This window comes from Kwoniella pini, chromosome 1, assembly GCF_000512605.2.
Source record: "Kwoniella pini CBS 10737 chromosome 1, complete sequence".
Taxonomy (NCBI): Eukaryota; Fungi; Basidiomycota; class Tremellomycetes; order Tremellales; family Cryptococcaceae; genus Kwoniella; species Kwoniella pini.
Window position 1 is genome coordinate 2,689,201 of NC_091716.1, and position 13,428 is coordinate 2,702,628.

At 44.3% G+C, this 13,428-nt stretch overlaps 5 protein-coding genes across 5 annotated transcripts; 4 read left to right on the forward strand and 1 right to left on the reverse strand.

Moving 5' to 3' along the window:
• Positions 1-607: 607 nt before the first annotated feature.
• On the forward strand, positions 608-3,143 carry I206_101027 (uncharacterized protein; the record flags this gene model as incomplete). The annotated part of the gene is made up of 7 exons (XM_019152079.1): positions 608-627; positions 686-818; positions 891-1,536; positions 1,594-2,464; positions 2,524-2,755; positions 2,811-2,956; positions 3,047-3,143. The coding sequence occupies 7 exons, from the start codon at positions 608-610 to the stop codon at positions 3,141-3,143; spliced, it is 2,145 nt and encodes a 714-aa protein (XP_019014217.1).
• A 550-nt stretch (positions 3,144-3,693) lies between these two features.
• I206_101028 (uncharacterized protein) lies at positions 3,694-5,773 on the forward strand (the record flags this gene model as incomplete). The annotated part of the gene is made up of 7 exons (XM_019152078.1): positions 3,694-4,038; positions 4,116-4,293; positions 4,421-4,659; positions 4,728-5,024; positions 5,100-5,285; positions 5,356-5,547; positions 5,603-5,773. 7 exons carry the CDS (start codon positions 3,694-3,696, stop codon positions 5,771-5,773), a joined length of 1,608 nt encoding a protein of 535 aa, XP_019014216.1.
• Positions 5,774-7,247: 1,474 nt separating this feature from the next.
• I206_101029 (uncharacterized protein) lies at positions 7,248-8,072 on the forward strand (the record flags this gene model as incomplete). The annotated part of the gene is made up of 1 exon (XM_019152077.1): positions 7,248-8,072. The coding sequence occupies one exon, from the start codon at positions 7,248-7,250 to the stop codon at positions 8,070-8,072; it is 825 nt and encodes a 274-aa protein (XP_019014215.1).
• A 269-nt stretch (positions 8,073-8,341) lies between these two features.
• I206_101030 (uncharacterized protein) lies at positions 8,342-9,689 on the reverse strand (the record flags this gene model as incomplete). The annotated part of the gene is made up of 8 exons (XM_019152076.2): positions 8,342-8,486; positions 8,551-8,783; positions 8,853-9,005; positions 9,077-9,096; positions 9,172-9,196; positions 9,272-9,333; positions 9,387-9,551; positions 9,620-9,689. The coding sequence occupies 8 exons, from the start codon at positions 9,687-9,689 to the stop codon at positions 8,342-8,344; spliced, it is 873 nt and encodes a 290-aa protein (XP_019014214.2).
• A 986-nt stretch (positions 9,690-10,675) lies between these two features.
• Positions 10,676-13,392, forward strand: I206_101031 (uncharacterized protein; the record flags this gene model as incomplete). The annotated part of the gene is made up of 6 exons (XM_019152075.1): positions 10,676-11,083; positions 11,149-11,279; positions 11,362-11,548; positions 11,610-13,013; positions 13,083-13,180; positions 13,245-13,392. 6 exons carry the CDS (start codon positions 10,676-10,678, stop codon positions 13,390-13,392), a joined length of 2,376 nt encoding a protein of 791 aa, XP_019014213.1.
• Between the last annotated feature and the right edge of the window lie 36 nt (positions 13,393-13,428).

Consider the following 13,428-nt stretch of genomic DNA (forward strand, 5'->3'; position numbering starts at 1 on the left):
TTGAGTATCTGCGATTGGGACACAGTATTCTATGCAATCTCTTTTCCCAATGCTAACACCAAATGCACGTGACTCTCTATTCGTTTTAACATACTCGCCAACCTGAGCCCAGTCAGTAGACGGAAAATCTGGCTGTGGTAACCGCTTGAAAAAACCAGACTAGTGAGGTTCACCGCCGGCTGGTTCCGCCGGTACATTATCTATTTGTCTCCCTCACCTACGCCCCATCCTGCTTTGTTTTCAGTGCAATTGTAAACGTGACTTTGATCTAGTATCCTGGTCAATATGCATAATGAGATCGACAAAATAGTGTATACAATTCCAGCTCAATGACTTAATTCAAAGCTTGGGAATATGACGCCGACGACAATACCAGAGAAGAGAAATTACCCGGCTAAACGCTTGAGGGCAAACTTAGCATGCAGGGCGTGTCGTGAGTCTGACTGGGCAGAGTAGACATCGTAGCCAGCAGCTTCAGCTCATGTCCTCTATAGGAACCCGTAAACTCTCTTGCGATGGTAATCGGCCTTGTCAAAGATGTCGTCAAGATAAGAGAGGCTGTGATGATGATGACTCGGCATTCAGGAGCCCACTGACCAGAAGGAGAATGACAGAGCTGGAGGATCTGTGCGTTCAAGCGGTTCTTACTTTGACATGCGTTTTTCCTTGCGCTGACTGATCCCAGGATCGAGCTTCACACAAACCTCTGGGATGCTGCTTTCCCCAACTTTCCGCTTGACCAAGCAGTGGCCCGTTCCGTATCCTCAAGTCCGAGTGACATCGCTCATCAAGCAATCGATTCACTTGGTCTGCGGCAGGTGAGTATCTTGTCGTCTTCTTGTAGCTGCGTTGGCATTGAACATCTCGGTGTGGAATTTCTGATTTCATAGAACCCTGAACCCACAATCAATCTTGACATGCCCCCAATACCACTAGAAGACACCTTCACTACCCTGCCGGAGCTTCCTGTCCTATCACAACTCCATATGCAACCGAATTCGTTAATTCATGTTCCAAACACGACGGCTTCTAGTCAACCCTCTCATCCTAGCGCTTCATCCCATACAGCATTATCAGAAATACCGAACGAAGCTTATCCTCCAACTCGGGCTGCCTCGCCCATGAATACTCCCTTCCTTCAAAACGTCTATGATTTCCAATCGGCTGCGCAAGCTGCTGCTAGTGACTGGTCCGAGCCGCATGCTGCCAAGGCTGATGATACGCCTCCCGGCCAATTAGATGGCCTCGGCGCGATGAAGTTGGACACAGTCGCGGAGATGAAAGCTGGCGCTGGATACATCGGCATGTCCTCAATGGCGATGTTGATCCTTGTCTTACGCAGATTGGTCAATCGAGATTCTCTGTTATCCCCGCTCAATGACACGACTTCTCACGAGTTTGTGTCCACTGACACGAATAGCCAATCGGCGCACAATACACGCCACGATATTACCCCACCGTTACTGTCGGGACCCTCTCGTCTCCCTCGATACATAGAATTTCGTCCCCTAGTTGACTCCTATTTCCAATATTTCCGTGAGTTACTGTTCGACCTGATGCTTGACACTGACTGACAATGCTGGGCCGTGATAGACGCCATCATTCCGATTGTCCATGAACCAACTATTCGTGCTCAATTAACAGGAGCGCTGCCTTTACCCTCTAGCGGCGGGAGTAGGGTTTTGATCTTCATGATCTTTGCCATGGGAGCTTTTGATCAAGCTACCAGCGAGAATGACGATAACGGTTATCGTTACTACGAGATTGCTAGGCAAGCATATCAACCGGAGATGGTGGAAGAAGGATCGATGCAGCTTGTACAAGGTCTTGCTATAATGGCGAATTACCTACAACGAAATAATAAACCGAACAGTGGTTATGTCTGTCTAGGTACTGCGATTAGAATGGCTGTTGCGCTTGGCATTCATTCTTCAGCCGGACACCCAAATACAAATCCGCTTGATGGAGAAATTCGTACTAGATTATGGTGGGGATTGGTAGCTCTCGAGGCTGGATGTTCGACGACGTTTGGCAGGCCGCACGGATTCGGTCACGCTTCTTATCTGCTCGCTCGACGGCCCGTGAATTGCGACGATGATGACTTGACAGTCGGCGACTCAGCTCTCCCGCAAGATGTAGACCGCGTAGCCCTTTACACAGCTTTGGTCATGCAAACAAAACTTGCGAAGAAGATGCTTCACCTTCAGGACCGTATATCTCGATCCCTTCCTTATCCAACAATTGATCAGATAAAATGGTGTGGCGAAGCGTTCCTCGCAGACGTTCAATCGTATCCTGCGTATATGCAGCCTGGAACACCCGGTCCATTCCGGTTGGCGCGAGCCATCCAGAACTGGCGAGCGAGAGATTTTGCTTCAATCCTGTATCGACCGGTCCTTCTTTCGGCTGCATGGAATTCAAGTGGACCGCATAACGTTGGGACTGCCTTATCAGAAGTTATTGAGTAGGTCGTCTTACCTCAAAGCATGGGAATTTATCAATAAGCTGATTGACGCTATGCAGTGCGTGCCGTTCATTGGCGATGGAAACCTTACGGGAACTGCGTACATATGGAGGTCCAGACCGAGATTTACATCGTGGTTCTCAGTGGTATTTGCTATTTTATGAAGTGCAGTCAAGTCTAACATTGTTATTGTCGGTTGTTTGGGAGCCACAACATCCTTCATCGGAAGAATGGCGGACAATGATATCGCAAAGTATTCAGCGGATCCGTGAAATGCGTTCTGTTTCTAAGGTTCGTGATATCACTCGTACACAGGCTGTGCCAAGCTAATGATCAAGTGGAGTAGATGGGATCGTCTTATGCTCAGACTATGGAAAATATTCTCCAAGCGCAGCCAAGCCTCGATATCAATAATGTCTTGTTACCGCTGCGACCACAGGATCAAGTCCAACCTCTAGCAGATGCGAACGCTGTTGATTGGAACCAGTTCCTGTGAGTGAGAGAGATCTTGTCTAGTGGGAAGCTTCTTTAAGCATTTACCTTGTCCTGCTTATTGTTGATGTTTCTGCAAAATTTCTACAGGATCGAGATACTGGCTTCCCAAAATATGACACAGGAAGAAATTCAAGGGATCAACACATCACCGTTCGCCCAAGATCCAACTCTGTATCCAGTGTAAGAAGTCCGTACAACGTCCACAATGTTCGTGAGATCACTAGTAGACTGCGACAAGTTGCATATGTATTCCGCCTAACCTGACCAGTCTAAATATCATATTTACACTATGAGCGACAACGGCGTGCCTGTTATAATGTCTTAATTTTCCAGCAGCTTAACGTCTGAATAGTGTCCGGGGACTGCGACTGCTGCGTGGATACTAGGAATATAGCCCAAGATCAATGGACAGATGTATAGCATGATTGCTTAGTCAGATCGTATAGATCATTTTGGCATATTTTAGTTCAAAATAGATCATCGTGCCAAACCCCTAAATAGCCGCTGATATCCAGTATTCGGGCAAATCCGAATCACGGATACTTTAGCCCACTTCGCCTTATCGGCATGGCCGTAATATGCTGATAAGGGCAAGTTGTGTCTGTATAAATTAACGTATCGATTAAGCCTTCTATCATGTCTGTCTTCTCTCCCTCTTTCAAAATCTGAAATCTCATCAGTGATCGTTTTTAGCTGCACTAGGAGTTCCGCTTGAAGTCGATCCCTACAATAAGATGTCTTCCACTCTTGCTCCGACTACTTTATCATCCAACAACCCAATCACTAGACAGGATGTTGAAGATACATTGATAAAAAAATTGGGGGCATCCAAACCTTCTGATAAGGATCTAGATGACTATACGTCTTTGTTGACGGGTATTTGGGAAATATGGAATAAGATCGATACCAAGGAAGAAGATTATATTCCTTTCGTAGATGAAAATAGATATCCTAGAAAGAACGTTAGAAGGCCTGAAGGGGAGGAAAATAAACTCAATGCTTGGGCATGGAAAGTTGATTTGGAAGATACGAAGAAAGATGGAAAGGGCTTATTGGAAGGCAAGACCGTTTGTTTAAAAGTGAGTTGATCACATCATAGAACGTCTGTACAGATATATAGTGAAAATACAGCTGAAGCCTAGTAATGATTTCTTAGGATACAGTGGCTGTTAAAGGTGTCCCCTGTTTAGTTGGGACAGACGTCCTCCAAGATTGGATCCCTAATACAGATGCTACGATCGTTACTCGAATTCTCGATGCAGGAGGGAATATTACGGGTAAAGCTGTTTGTGAAAATCTTAGTATATGGGGAGTTAGTTGTTCTGCTAATACTGGTGAGTAATACGCTTCCCTTTATACTTGGTACACTCTGATTTGATCTCTGAGACTCTTTCTTCTCCCTTTTCTTTCGCGTTAAAATGCGCAAGCTGATCAAAAATCTTGTTATTACAATGTAATTAGGCCCAATATCCAATATATACGCTCCCGGATTCTCAGCAGGCGGTTCATCTTCTGGCACAGGGGCTTTAGTGGGTCGAGGGGAGGTTGACCTCGGTATAGGAGGATGTCAAGGAGGTAGTATCCGGATACCGAGTTCTGTAAATGGTATCGTGGGTATGAAACCCACCCATGGTCTTGTGCCATATACAGGAGTAGTGGGACTAGAACCGATATTAGATCATGTTGGCCCGATGACCAGAGTAAGTAGTATCTCTTGTCGGATGACGCTATTTGTCGGTGACTGATAAAAAGACTGGCATACTTATAGACTGTACTGGATAACGCTCTTTTCCTGCAAGCTATAGCAGGATACGATGGAATAGATGATCGATCAACGGGAGGATGTCCATCCCCTTCACAAATTCCTAATTATCCCAAATTGGCAAAAGAGGGAATTGCAGGATTCAAGATTGGAATCATCACTGAATCCCTCGACAGGCCTCTGGCAGACAAGCGAGTCAGTGAAGTTATCCTGAAAGCAGCTCAACGATTCAAGGAGCTAGGTGCCGAAGTAGTCGAAGAGGTTTCCATACCAGAACATACACTTGGACCTGATGTATGGGCAGTGAGTATTTCTGCGCGACATTACCAGGCAAGATCTACCTCCACGAAGGTCGACTGACAGGTGTCTTGTTCATAGGTAATTGGCAGGCTTGGTGCAGCTAAATCATTGATGGGAGAATCCAATGGAAGACATGGATTAGCAATGAATGATCTAACAGAGAAGTTCTTGCCTCTCAAAGGGGATAAAGTTGACAAGATGTTTTGCTCCGGTACAAATACGTTGATCAATGGGATTTGGGGATGGGAGAATATGCCTCCAACTGTGAGCTTATGTCTCTGCTTCTCATCTATGAGCCACTGAGAATTGGGATGTAAGCTGAAAACCGTTATAGCTTATGGGCAAATCAATCAATCTAGTTCGAAAAATGCGGGATGCTTACCATAAAGCTTTAAGCAAATATGATATACTCATCACACCGACTTTACCTATGTTACCCGCAAAGCTACCGTCTCCTGATGCAAGTATAAGGGAATTGATGGAGAATGCAGCTGGAGTTAGCTTGAACACTAGCGCTTTTAACCTTGTGAGTGATTTGAGTTCCGATGAATAGAGACATAGCCCGCTGATAGCCCGAACAGACTGGTTTACCTGCTCTGAGTTTACCTGTCGCTTTCTTGCCCAGCCTGGTAGACGGTACGACGAAACTCCCAGTTGGTATGCAGATCATTAGCAAAAATTACGGTGAAGTAGAGATCTACAAAGCAGCTTACGCTTGGGAGACAAATTCTGATTGGAGGTCATTCAGTTGATAAATGTCAGGACAGATATGCAGGTGCCCAACATAAGATATTATTTACATGTATTCAGAGGATTACACGAAATGTATAAGATCGCAAGGGGAAGATCAATGGACTGTGTCTATGACGATAAATAATCCTTTGACGTTCTGTACACTACCCAGTTCTTGTAAGAAGCCATATCGTACATGAGTATCATACTTAGCATAAAGGCCAGACCGTTCGCATCAGCTTTATCGCTTTATCGTTCTTCTTTTGATCATTATTCACATTCGACTATCACCTCCTCACTGATGTCCCATAGCAACGAGAGCGACCTACAAGGAGCTGCAGGGGATGATTCGCCTACTTACAACCTGTTTCAGCCCTTACAGGGGTATCAGACAAACAATTGCGGTAACATGGAGCTCAGTCCCCTACCGTCCAGTATCGCCTTTCATGCGGAGGAGGAGTTGATTCAGTCCGTCGAATCGCTCGCGATTGATGCGGAGAGCCGTTCGACTCTCTCCATAAAGGACAAATAGGTCAAACTCGGAGTATACAAACCACATCTGGCATACATTGAAAAGTTCGAACAGCCAATGAGCATGCAAGAGCATCAAGGAGATCCGTTTGTTGGACAAGGCCAAGTCCTAAGAAAAGAAAGGATGCATGAGCAGTCTGACGAGCTGTATACAATTTTAGTTAGATTCTTGGTCTCCTACTTGTTACACTTCGAGAGTATCAATGAACATGTATGACGTCGTCAAAAGCCACACCCTCCATTCACCTGGCTGTATATTTGGAAAAGAAATCCATGTCTGTTGATAGCCCATTGCATGTCTTCCGGTCTTTGTGAAACTGGTAAGTTCCGAGCCGAGCATAATTTGTTGAGCTCAGACCATCAATTCTTATCCCTTAGAAGATCTGAAAAGAAAATCGTATGACATTATGCCTTCGTGCAAATAAAGGATTTGCCCTTCTGAGAAAGCTTCGATCTAGAAGAGTCACCGCTCTGTCATTGATGAGATACTGACCCTTCCGGCTGAGAAAGCTAGACTGATAATCACACCTTTGTTTACCTTGCAAGGCGATATATCGCTACCTTTTCGAGTACATGTCGCTAACGTCATTGGCTGTCATCCTTTCTTCAATTTGGAAGGGACTTCATTTGTAGCATATCGCCGTCACAATTTGCCTTTGAGTGGGGACTATCCTTTCTATCCCCATCTAAGGAAGTGGAGAAGGCCTTACCTATACAAGGGAAAGCTTGAGGCACTCCTTACAGAGTGGATGGAGGGTTCGTTCACCCCGCTTTACCCACTTTGCTTACTCATAAATCAGAGCACGGCGCAAAGCAATCAGACTGGCTACATATAAAAAGGGACAACTCTTGATGTATTTGGATTTTCGATTGATCATCATCTTCCATCTCTTCGTTTATTCATCCATTCATACAGCTCTTTCATAAAACACCGTTGATTATCAAATACCTTCCCATCTCATCATGAGTGACCAAACATTAGATCGCCCCATGATCTTTTCTGACGATCCTGATTTCAAGACAATTGAAGGTTGGAGCAGGTCAAACGTCGAAGATGATAATGATAAACTTCTACCAGCTACTACTGGTTTTTTAACCTTATTGAATGATCAAAACCAAAAAATCCGTATCGATCAATTACCTATCTTCTCCGGTCAACTGTCCACAAACAAAATCAACCCTGATACAGTCTTTGGACCTGAAGGTCAATGGGGCTCTAAAGGTAAAACAGTTTCAGACAGATTCATAAATATGGCAGGATACTATTTTGCAACCAAAGATACAATCAAGGGAAATATTGATAAAGATAAAGAAAATCAAGGTTTAAGTATTTATGTCAGTTTTTACGTTGATACAGAAAAACATTATAAGATAAATCCAAAGGATAGTAGTCCATGGTTAAATTTTTGGACAAATGATACAGCTAGTAAATTTGATACTATAGAATTATCACTTAATCTACCTAAAAATAAACAATGGTTGAATTCGGCTTTATCGGCTAAAGGTGAGAGACATTGGATACCTTCATGGAGGGATACCAAGGATAGTTTAGAAAGTATTCCGGGAACTGTAACATCTGGGAAATTTTCAAGAGCGCATCAAGTCAAGGTAGGAGACTCTACTGATACAGATATGTGCTTTAATATGAAAGTTGAATGGGAAGGTACCAAGCTTAAAGATCCGGATGACGGGGCAAGCTTGGAATTACTGAAGGACTTGTTTCGTGGAGACACAGGATTGGGAGTCTCCTGTGATGTGTCCATCACCATTAAATCTCAGGAGCTCTAGAGTGGTTGACATCCTGATGAACCATGTGTTTATCACAGCTGAGGGGCTGAAGGGAATAAGATTTACTGATCGTATTATGTATATCATCTTATAGACCTGGGAGCTATTTCATTCCATGCTTTTAGTGTTAGTTGACTTAGGTGTTTCATGAATATAAATCTGTGTTTTAGGTTCTTATGCAATACATTCCCCATTATAGTATGACATCTAGTGGAGGATGGTGGGAGTCATCATAGTATGCTCATACTGCAAGACCAGTGACTCCCTGATCAAGGCCTAAATGGATCCAGATAGCCCCTATAATATCTCCCTCGCCCAGCTTTCGTGATCTGGTCCATGACAGAATCGCTCAATGCAGGTTGCTGTTGGAACGCGTGTATATCCTCGAGCATGCGATCGGTTTTATCGGTGATCCTAAGCGTATTGTGAGCTGTTGAACAAAGTTTTTAGCATTATTGGTCTGGGATAGGGCAATTACGTGACTACTGGGCCACCAATACTTTGCTGAGCCCACTTGAGCAGTATCTGTCCCTCGTTCAGATTCAGTCTCTCGCTGACTTCAGCTAGGACTGAGAGCAGTGGATGAGGTTCATTTTTCAAACTCAAAGGCTGTAAACACCCAAAACCGGATATTGCGATTCCATGGTCTTTGCAAATCTGTACGGCGGCTATGGATCGAGAATCGTGGGAATTATATGGTGAATATTCAATCTTTCAGGCGAACGTCATTATCATAAATCTGTACCAATTCTGATGATTATATTACTTATGACTGCTCACCTGATTCATAGCAGGTACCACTTTCCAAGCTTCGCTTAGCCTTTTAATATCTAATGATCCAAAATTTGATACTCCGATATCTTTGCATTTTCCTTGATCTTTAAGCTGTTCCATCATAGCCCACGCTTTTTTCATGGACAGACTGGAAAGAGTCTGATCAGGATTTGATCAGTTACATGTACGTTGCTCTGCCAATTTTGGTTTTAGCTTTGTGACCTACTCACGATGGGACTATGCATCAAGACTAACGTAATTTAGGGAAATCAGATCAGCTCAAATAAGAGATATTGGACAATCATTTCGTCATGAGGTGACTAACACATGTCAACATAATCGGTTTCCATCTGCAACACGGAGGCAAAACATGTCAGACTTGTGGAATATGCTCAGCCGGAATATCGGACGAATACCATACACACCAATCGCAATGTCTCTTCTAACGCAGATTTAGGATCATTCTCGACATCTCCTTCTAAACCCCCTACATATGACTTAAGCTTTTATCACAAATTAGACCGCAATTTCAAGATGTACACTTAGCGGTGATATAAACATCTTGTCGGTTACCTTCCCATTGATGTAGAGCTTTACCAACTGATTCTTGATTGCTATATAATTGAGCGGTATCGAAATGCCTTATTCCGGCTCGTAAAGCCTGTGAGATGTACTGTGAACAATCCGTGCCAAAGAATGGAGCAGCTGTCCTCAACATTTGACGGTCAAGCTCATGTATACTCCATTATCATGTTACTGGAGGATTTGCTTACCCGTGCCAAAAGCAAGAATGGGTATCTTGTTGCCGCTGTTTAAAGTAATATCAGGTATTGTCCAGCTCATTCTGATTATCTTGACACGGATGAAAACGATCAAATGGCACCTAGGATACTTGAGAGTAGAAATGACAGTCAAATATCAGATCTATCAACGGCTGGTCTCTAACTATCTTTCACAATCTTGCGTTTCGACCAGGACAAAGGAGCTACGAATAAGCAGGAACAAGGTCTTTTCCCCTCGAGTCTAAGTCAGCTCGTTGGCTCATAAGCTCCTTTGTTCGTCCAAACAACAGGATGTATGCATAGCTTTCAGATGATACATTCAATATATGAGCATACAAGGTGATGTCAATATGCGTAATCTTCTGTGCAATCGTGATAAGTAAAGTGCCACACGTTGTATTTGGCTCGAACTGTATTGCCGAAAATACAGAAATGGGTTCCTTGTTTACGTTACCCCGATATTCAGGGTTTATTTTATTTTTATTAAATATTGATTTTGCCACTTGTAGATAAATGGGATAATATTTATGAAAATGACGTGTATGAGTACGAGTATGCTTTTTTTTTACGAAAGAAGCAAAAAATCAAAATCAAAGTAAAAAGGAAAAAGGAAAAGAAAGAAATCAAAAAGTAATGTTCAATCAAGTCTCGTCACCTCGTTGCTGACTTTTTTGTTGCCGCTCACTTTGTAAACTCAACTCACTTGTAACACTCGCTCTTCGCATCATCGTTTATCATCATTCATCATTCCAAAATCATATACATTCCTTGTTTCAACATTTATACATTTATATACATATAATCACCAATCTTCTCTTAATCATCTTGCATACGGTCTGGAAAACACACATATCACATACTACAACTCGGAAAAATACCCGGATCATTGGATTACCGATTTATCATCCAGTTAAAGGTTTATTCGTCAAGTTAATAACAAAGGATTAAACGGATGTTTCGAACGGACTAATCCTTCATAGCTTGAACCTTTTTACTGTTCAGAGTACAACGCAAGTATTGGGAAGCTTGGCGGATCACACATGCATCATGGCAACTCCGGCCACCCATCCCCTTCATCCACCTCCGCAATTCTCCCAACCTTCCAATCCAACCGAAGAATCGATACGACCTTCTCCAAATCTGCTCGACACACCTCAGCTTAGTCAGCCAAGTACACCTGCTCATGTAGAAACTCCGTATACTATCCAATTACAAACCCCCGGTACGCATGCAGAAGGTTCAGCAAGTAGCTCCAGAGTCGTCTCGCCTGTAGCCAAAGGTATACATACATGGACCTTTCCGAAGGGCAAAGGTAGAGCAGAGCGTACTTCGCAAGACGATGAAGGTGTACTAGATCTAGAAGCCCTGAGGAGGATGAAAGCTAGAATTTCACAAATGGAAGGTGCGGATTCGACTTGTGATGGAAATACTGAGAGAGACGAATTGTTGGGCATGGTGAGCTGAATTACATCTTTCCGTAGTCAAGGTGTGATTGTATGGCTGACTCAGCAGTCAACAAGGTCAAATCAATACTGCCATTGGCGATAGAGCAACTACCGTTTCTGCAGGAAAGGCTGTCCGCCCAGAAGGACACCATCAAGACATTGCAGCAACAAGCCAAATTATCAGAGCAACTGATGGCGATCGAGCGGTAAGTTCTATTGAACCTCTTTCTCATTGAGACCCAATGTCCCATGTATCCGTGAGTTTTAAGCTGATGTGATGACTTTAAGTTCGCGGCAATCAGCCGAACGAGATTCTTGGCACGCCGAAACGAGAGCTCTCATCAATGCTAGAGAAGCAGAGATAGCGGCTGGAAGTAGACCCAGAAAAGTTTTGGATCTAGACGTAGGATATCATCAGGAACTAGAAGCTGCCAACAAACGCTTGGAGATGGATAATAGGTTGATGGCTCCTAGGGTAAATACCGCTACACCTAAATTCATACAGGAAAGAGCTGACGTGATGTGCCAAATAACAGCTGGCTGACACTCAACGACAGATTGACAAGCTTGTGACTGAACTCAGATTCTTGCGATCTCATGTCGTGCTCAACACTCAACCTATATCTAAACCCGATGATCCTCATTCAGCCGCTGCACCTCTCAACAACGTCTACCTGCCTAGTCCAAGTAGACGTCGTTCTCGATCGCCCACCAAGCTATCTGGAAGGACAACGATGGGTGACGCTCGCACCGAACACCTCTTATTGGCTGCAAGAAGGATCAGAACACTCCGCCAATCAGATGACCGAGTTGGTCGTCTGACGTTAGACGAGTTGAAAAAGAACGGTATCGTTGGACCGAACGGGGGAGTTGGATATTCGGAAGGGTATCCAGGAGTCGAATCTGAAGCAGAAGATGAATTGTCAGAAGAAGAGGAGAAACCATTCCAACATGCTCGGAGACCAAGTATGTCCACCGGAAAGCCTATAAATAGAAAATCATCACAAGTAGCTGGAACTCCACTCCTACCTCGGCCGAAGAAAAGCAAAAAGACTCTTCATCCACCTCCGCAACCGACCATACCCCAAACACCCACAAAATCGATACGTAAACAGCCGCCACCTCAAACTACGCCTGGAGGAAGCAATTTCAACGACTTGCTCCGTGCAGCTGAATTGGCTACCCGACCGGGAACACCGACACCCGAGAATAGATCTCAGCAGATGGTTCCGATCTCTGCTATGTCAGCTACGCGCTCAACAACCAGAGTGCGAGATGAAAGCGCTAGCGAGAGAGGAAGTCCGGTAAAGAGGATTAGAAGGGATGAATGGTCCCCAGAACCAGAGATGCACCCTCTGGAAAGTCAACGGACTATACCCAATAGTCAAGGTTCAGCTTCAGCTTTGGATCTACTGGCTCAAGCGAGTCAACTTGAAGTTGCTAAATCAGGCGAGATGTCATCCGCAAGTTCGAATGAAGCTTTAAACTCAGCTACGAGGTTAGGTGGCCTTTTAGAACCCATTGAGACCACTCGAAACGGGAATGGTAGATCATCAAGTCCGATACGTCCGCATGAAGAAATGCCCTTAGGTCCGGCGATTGACTTGACGCAATTCGCAAAACCTAGATTACCCCCACCCACACCATTCCATGCTGAAGATCATCACGTTGACCAGAATTTGACATTGACTACACCCAAAAATCGACCAAGGGCATATAGTGGAACTTCGGATCTTGCTACACCTGTGACAGCAAGAGAATATCCAAGCTCTACGATTTACCCTACGCCAGGTCGAGAAAGGGATTTCGAAGATGATGCATTTGCTTCTCCTGCTGGTGGACCAAATAGCGTACCTGGATTGGGCAAATATGTGCATCTCACAAGCACGATACCTACAAGGCGAATCAGGAGTCCGTATCTCAAGTGGACTGTCGAAGAGGTGAGCCGGATTGTTTATTATTTACTCATGAATAATTGTGATGAGATGCTAATAAGCTCTTTTGGTTAGGATGAGCTTCTCGCTCGAGCTGTAGCTCTACATGGCGAGAAATGGGATTTGGTTTCTAAGGGTGTACCGACTCGATCGTATCACCAAGTTAGGCAAAGGTGAGATAGTAGCCAACTTCATGCCCTGATGGTCGCAGTAAGCTAAATACTATCTGATTTGTAGGTGGCTCAGGAAAACAGGTGCATTCGATAAGAAACCGATTGAAGGGCAAGCAGGAATGGACGACGAAGAGGATTCACCGACACCGGATGAAAACAAGACGCCGACTGCTAGTGGCGGGAAGAAGAAAAGGAGGATGAGCCAAGCTTGAATCTGGCTCTGCAAATAGCCAGATTGAGTGTTGGCC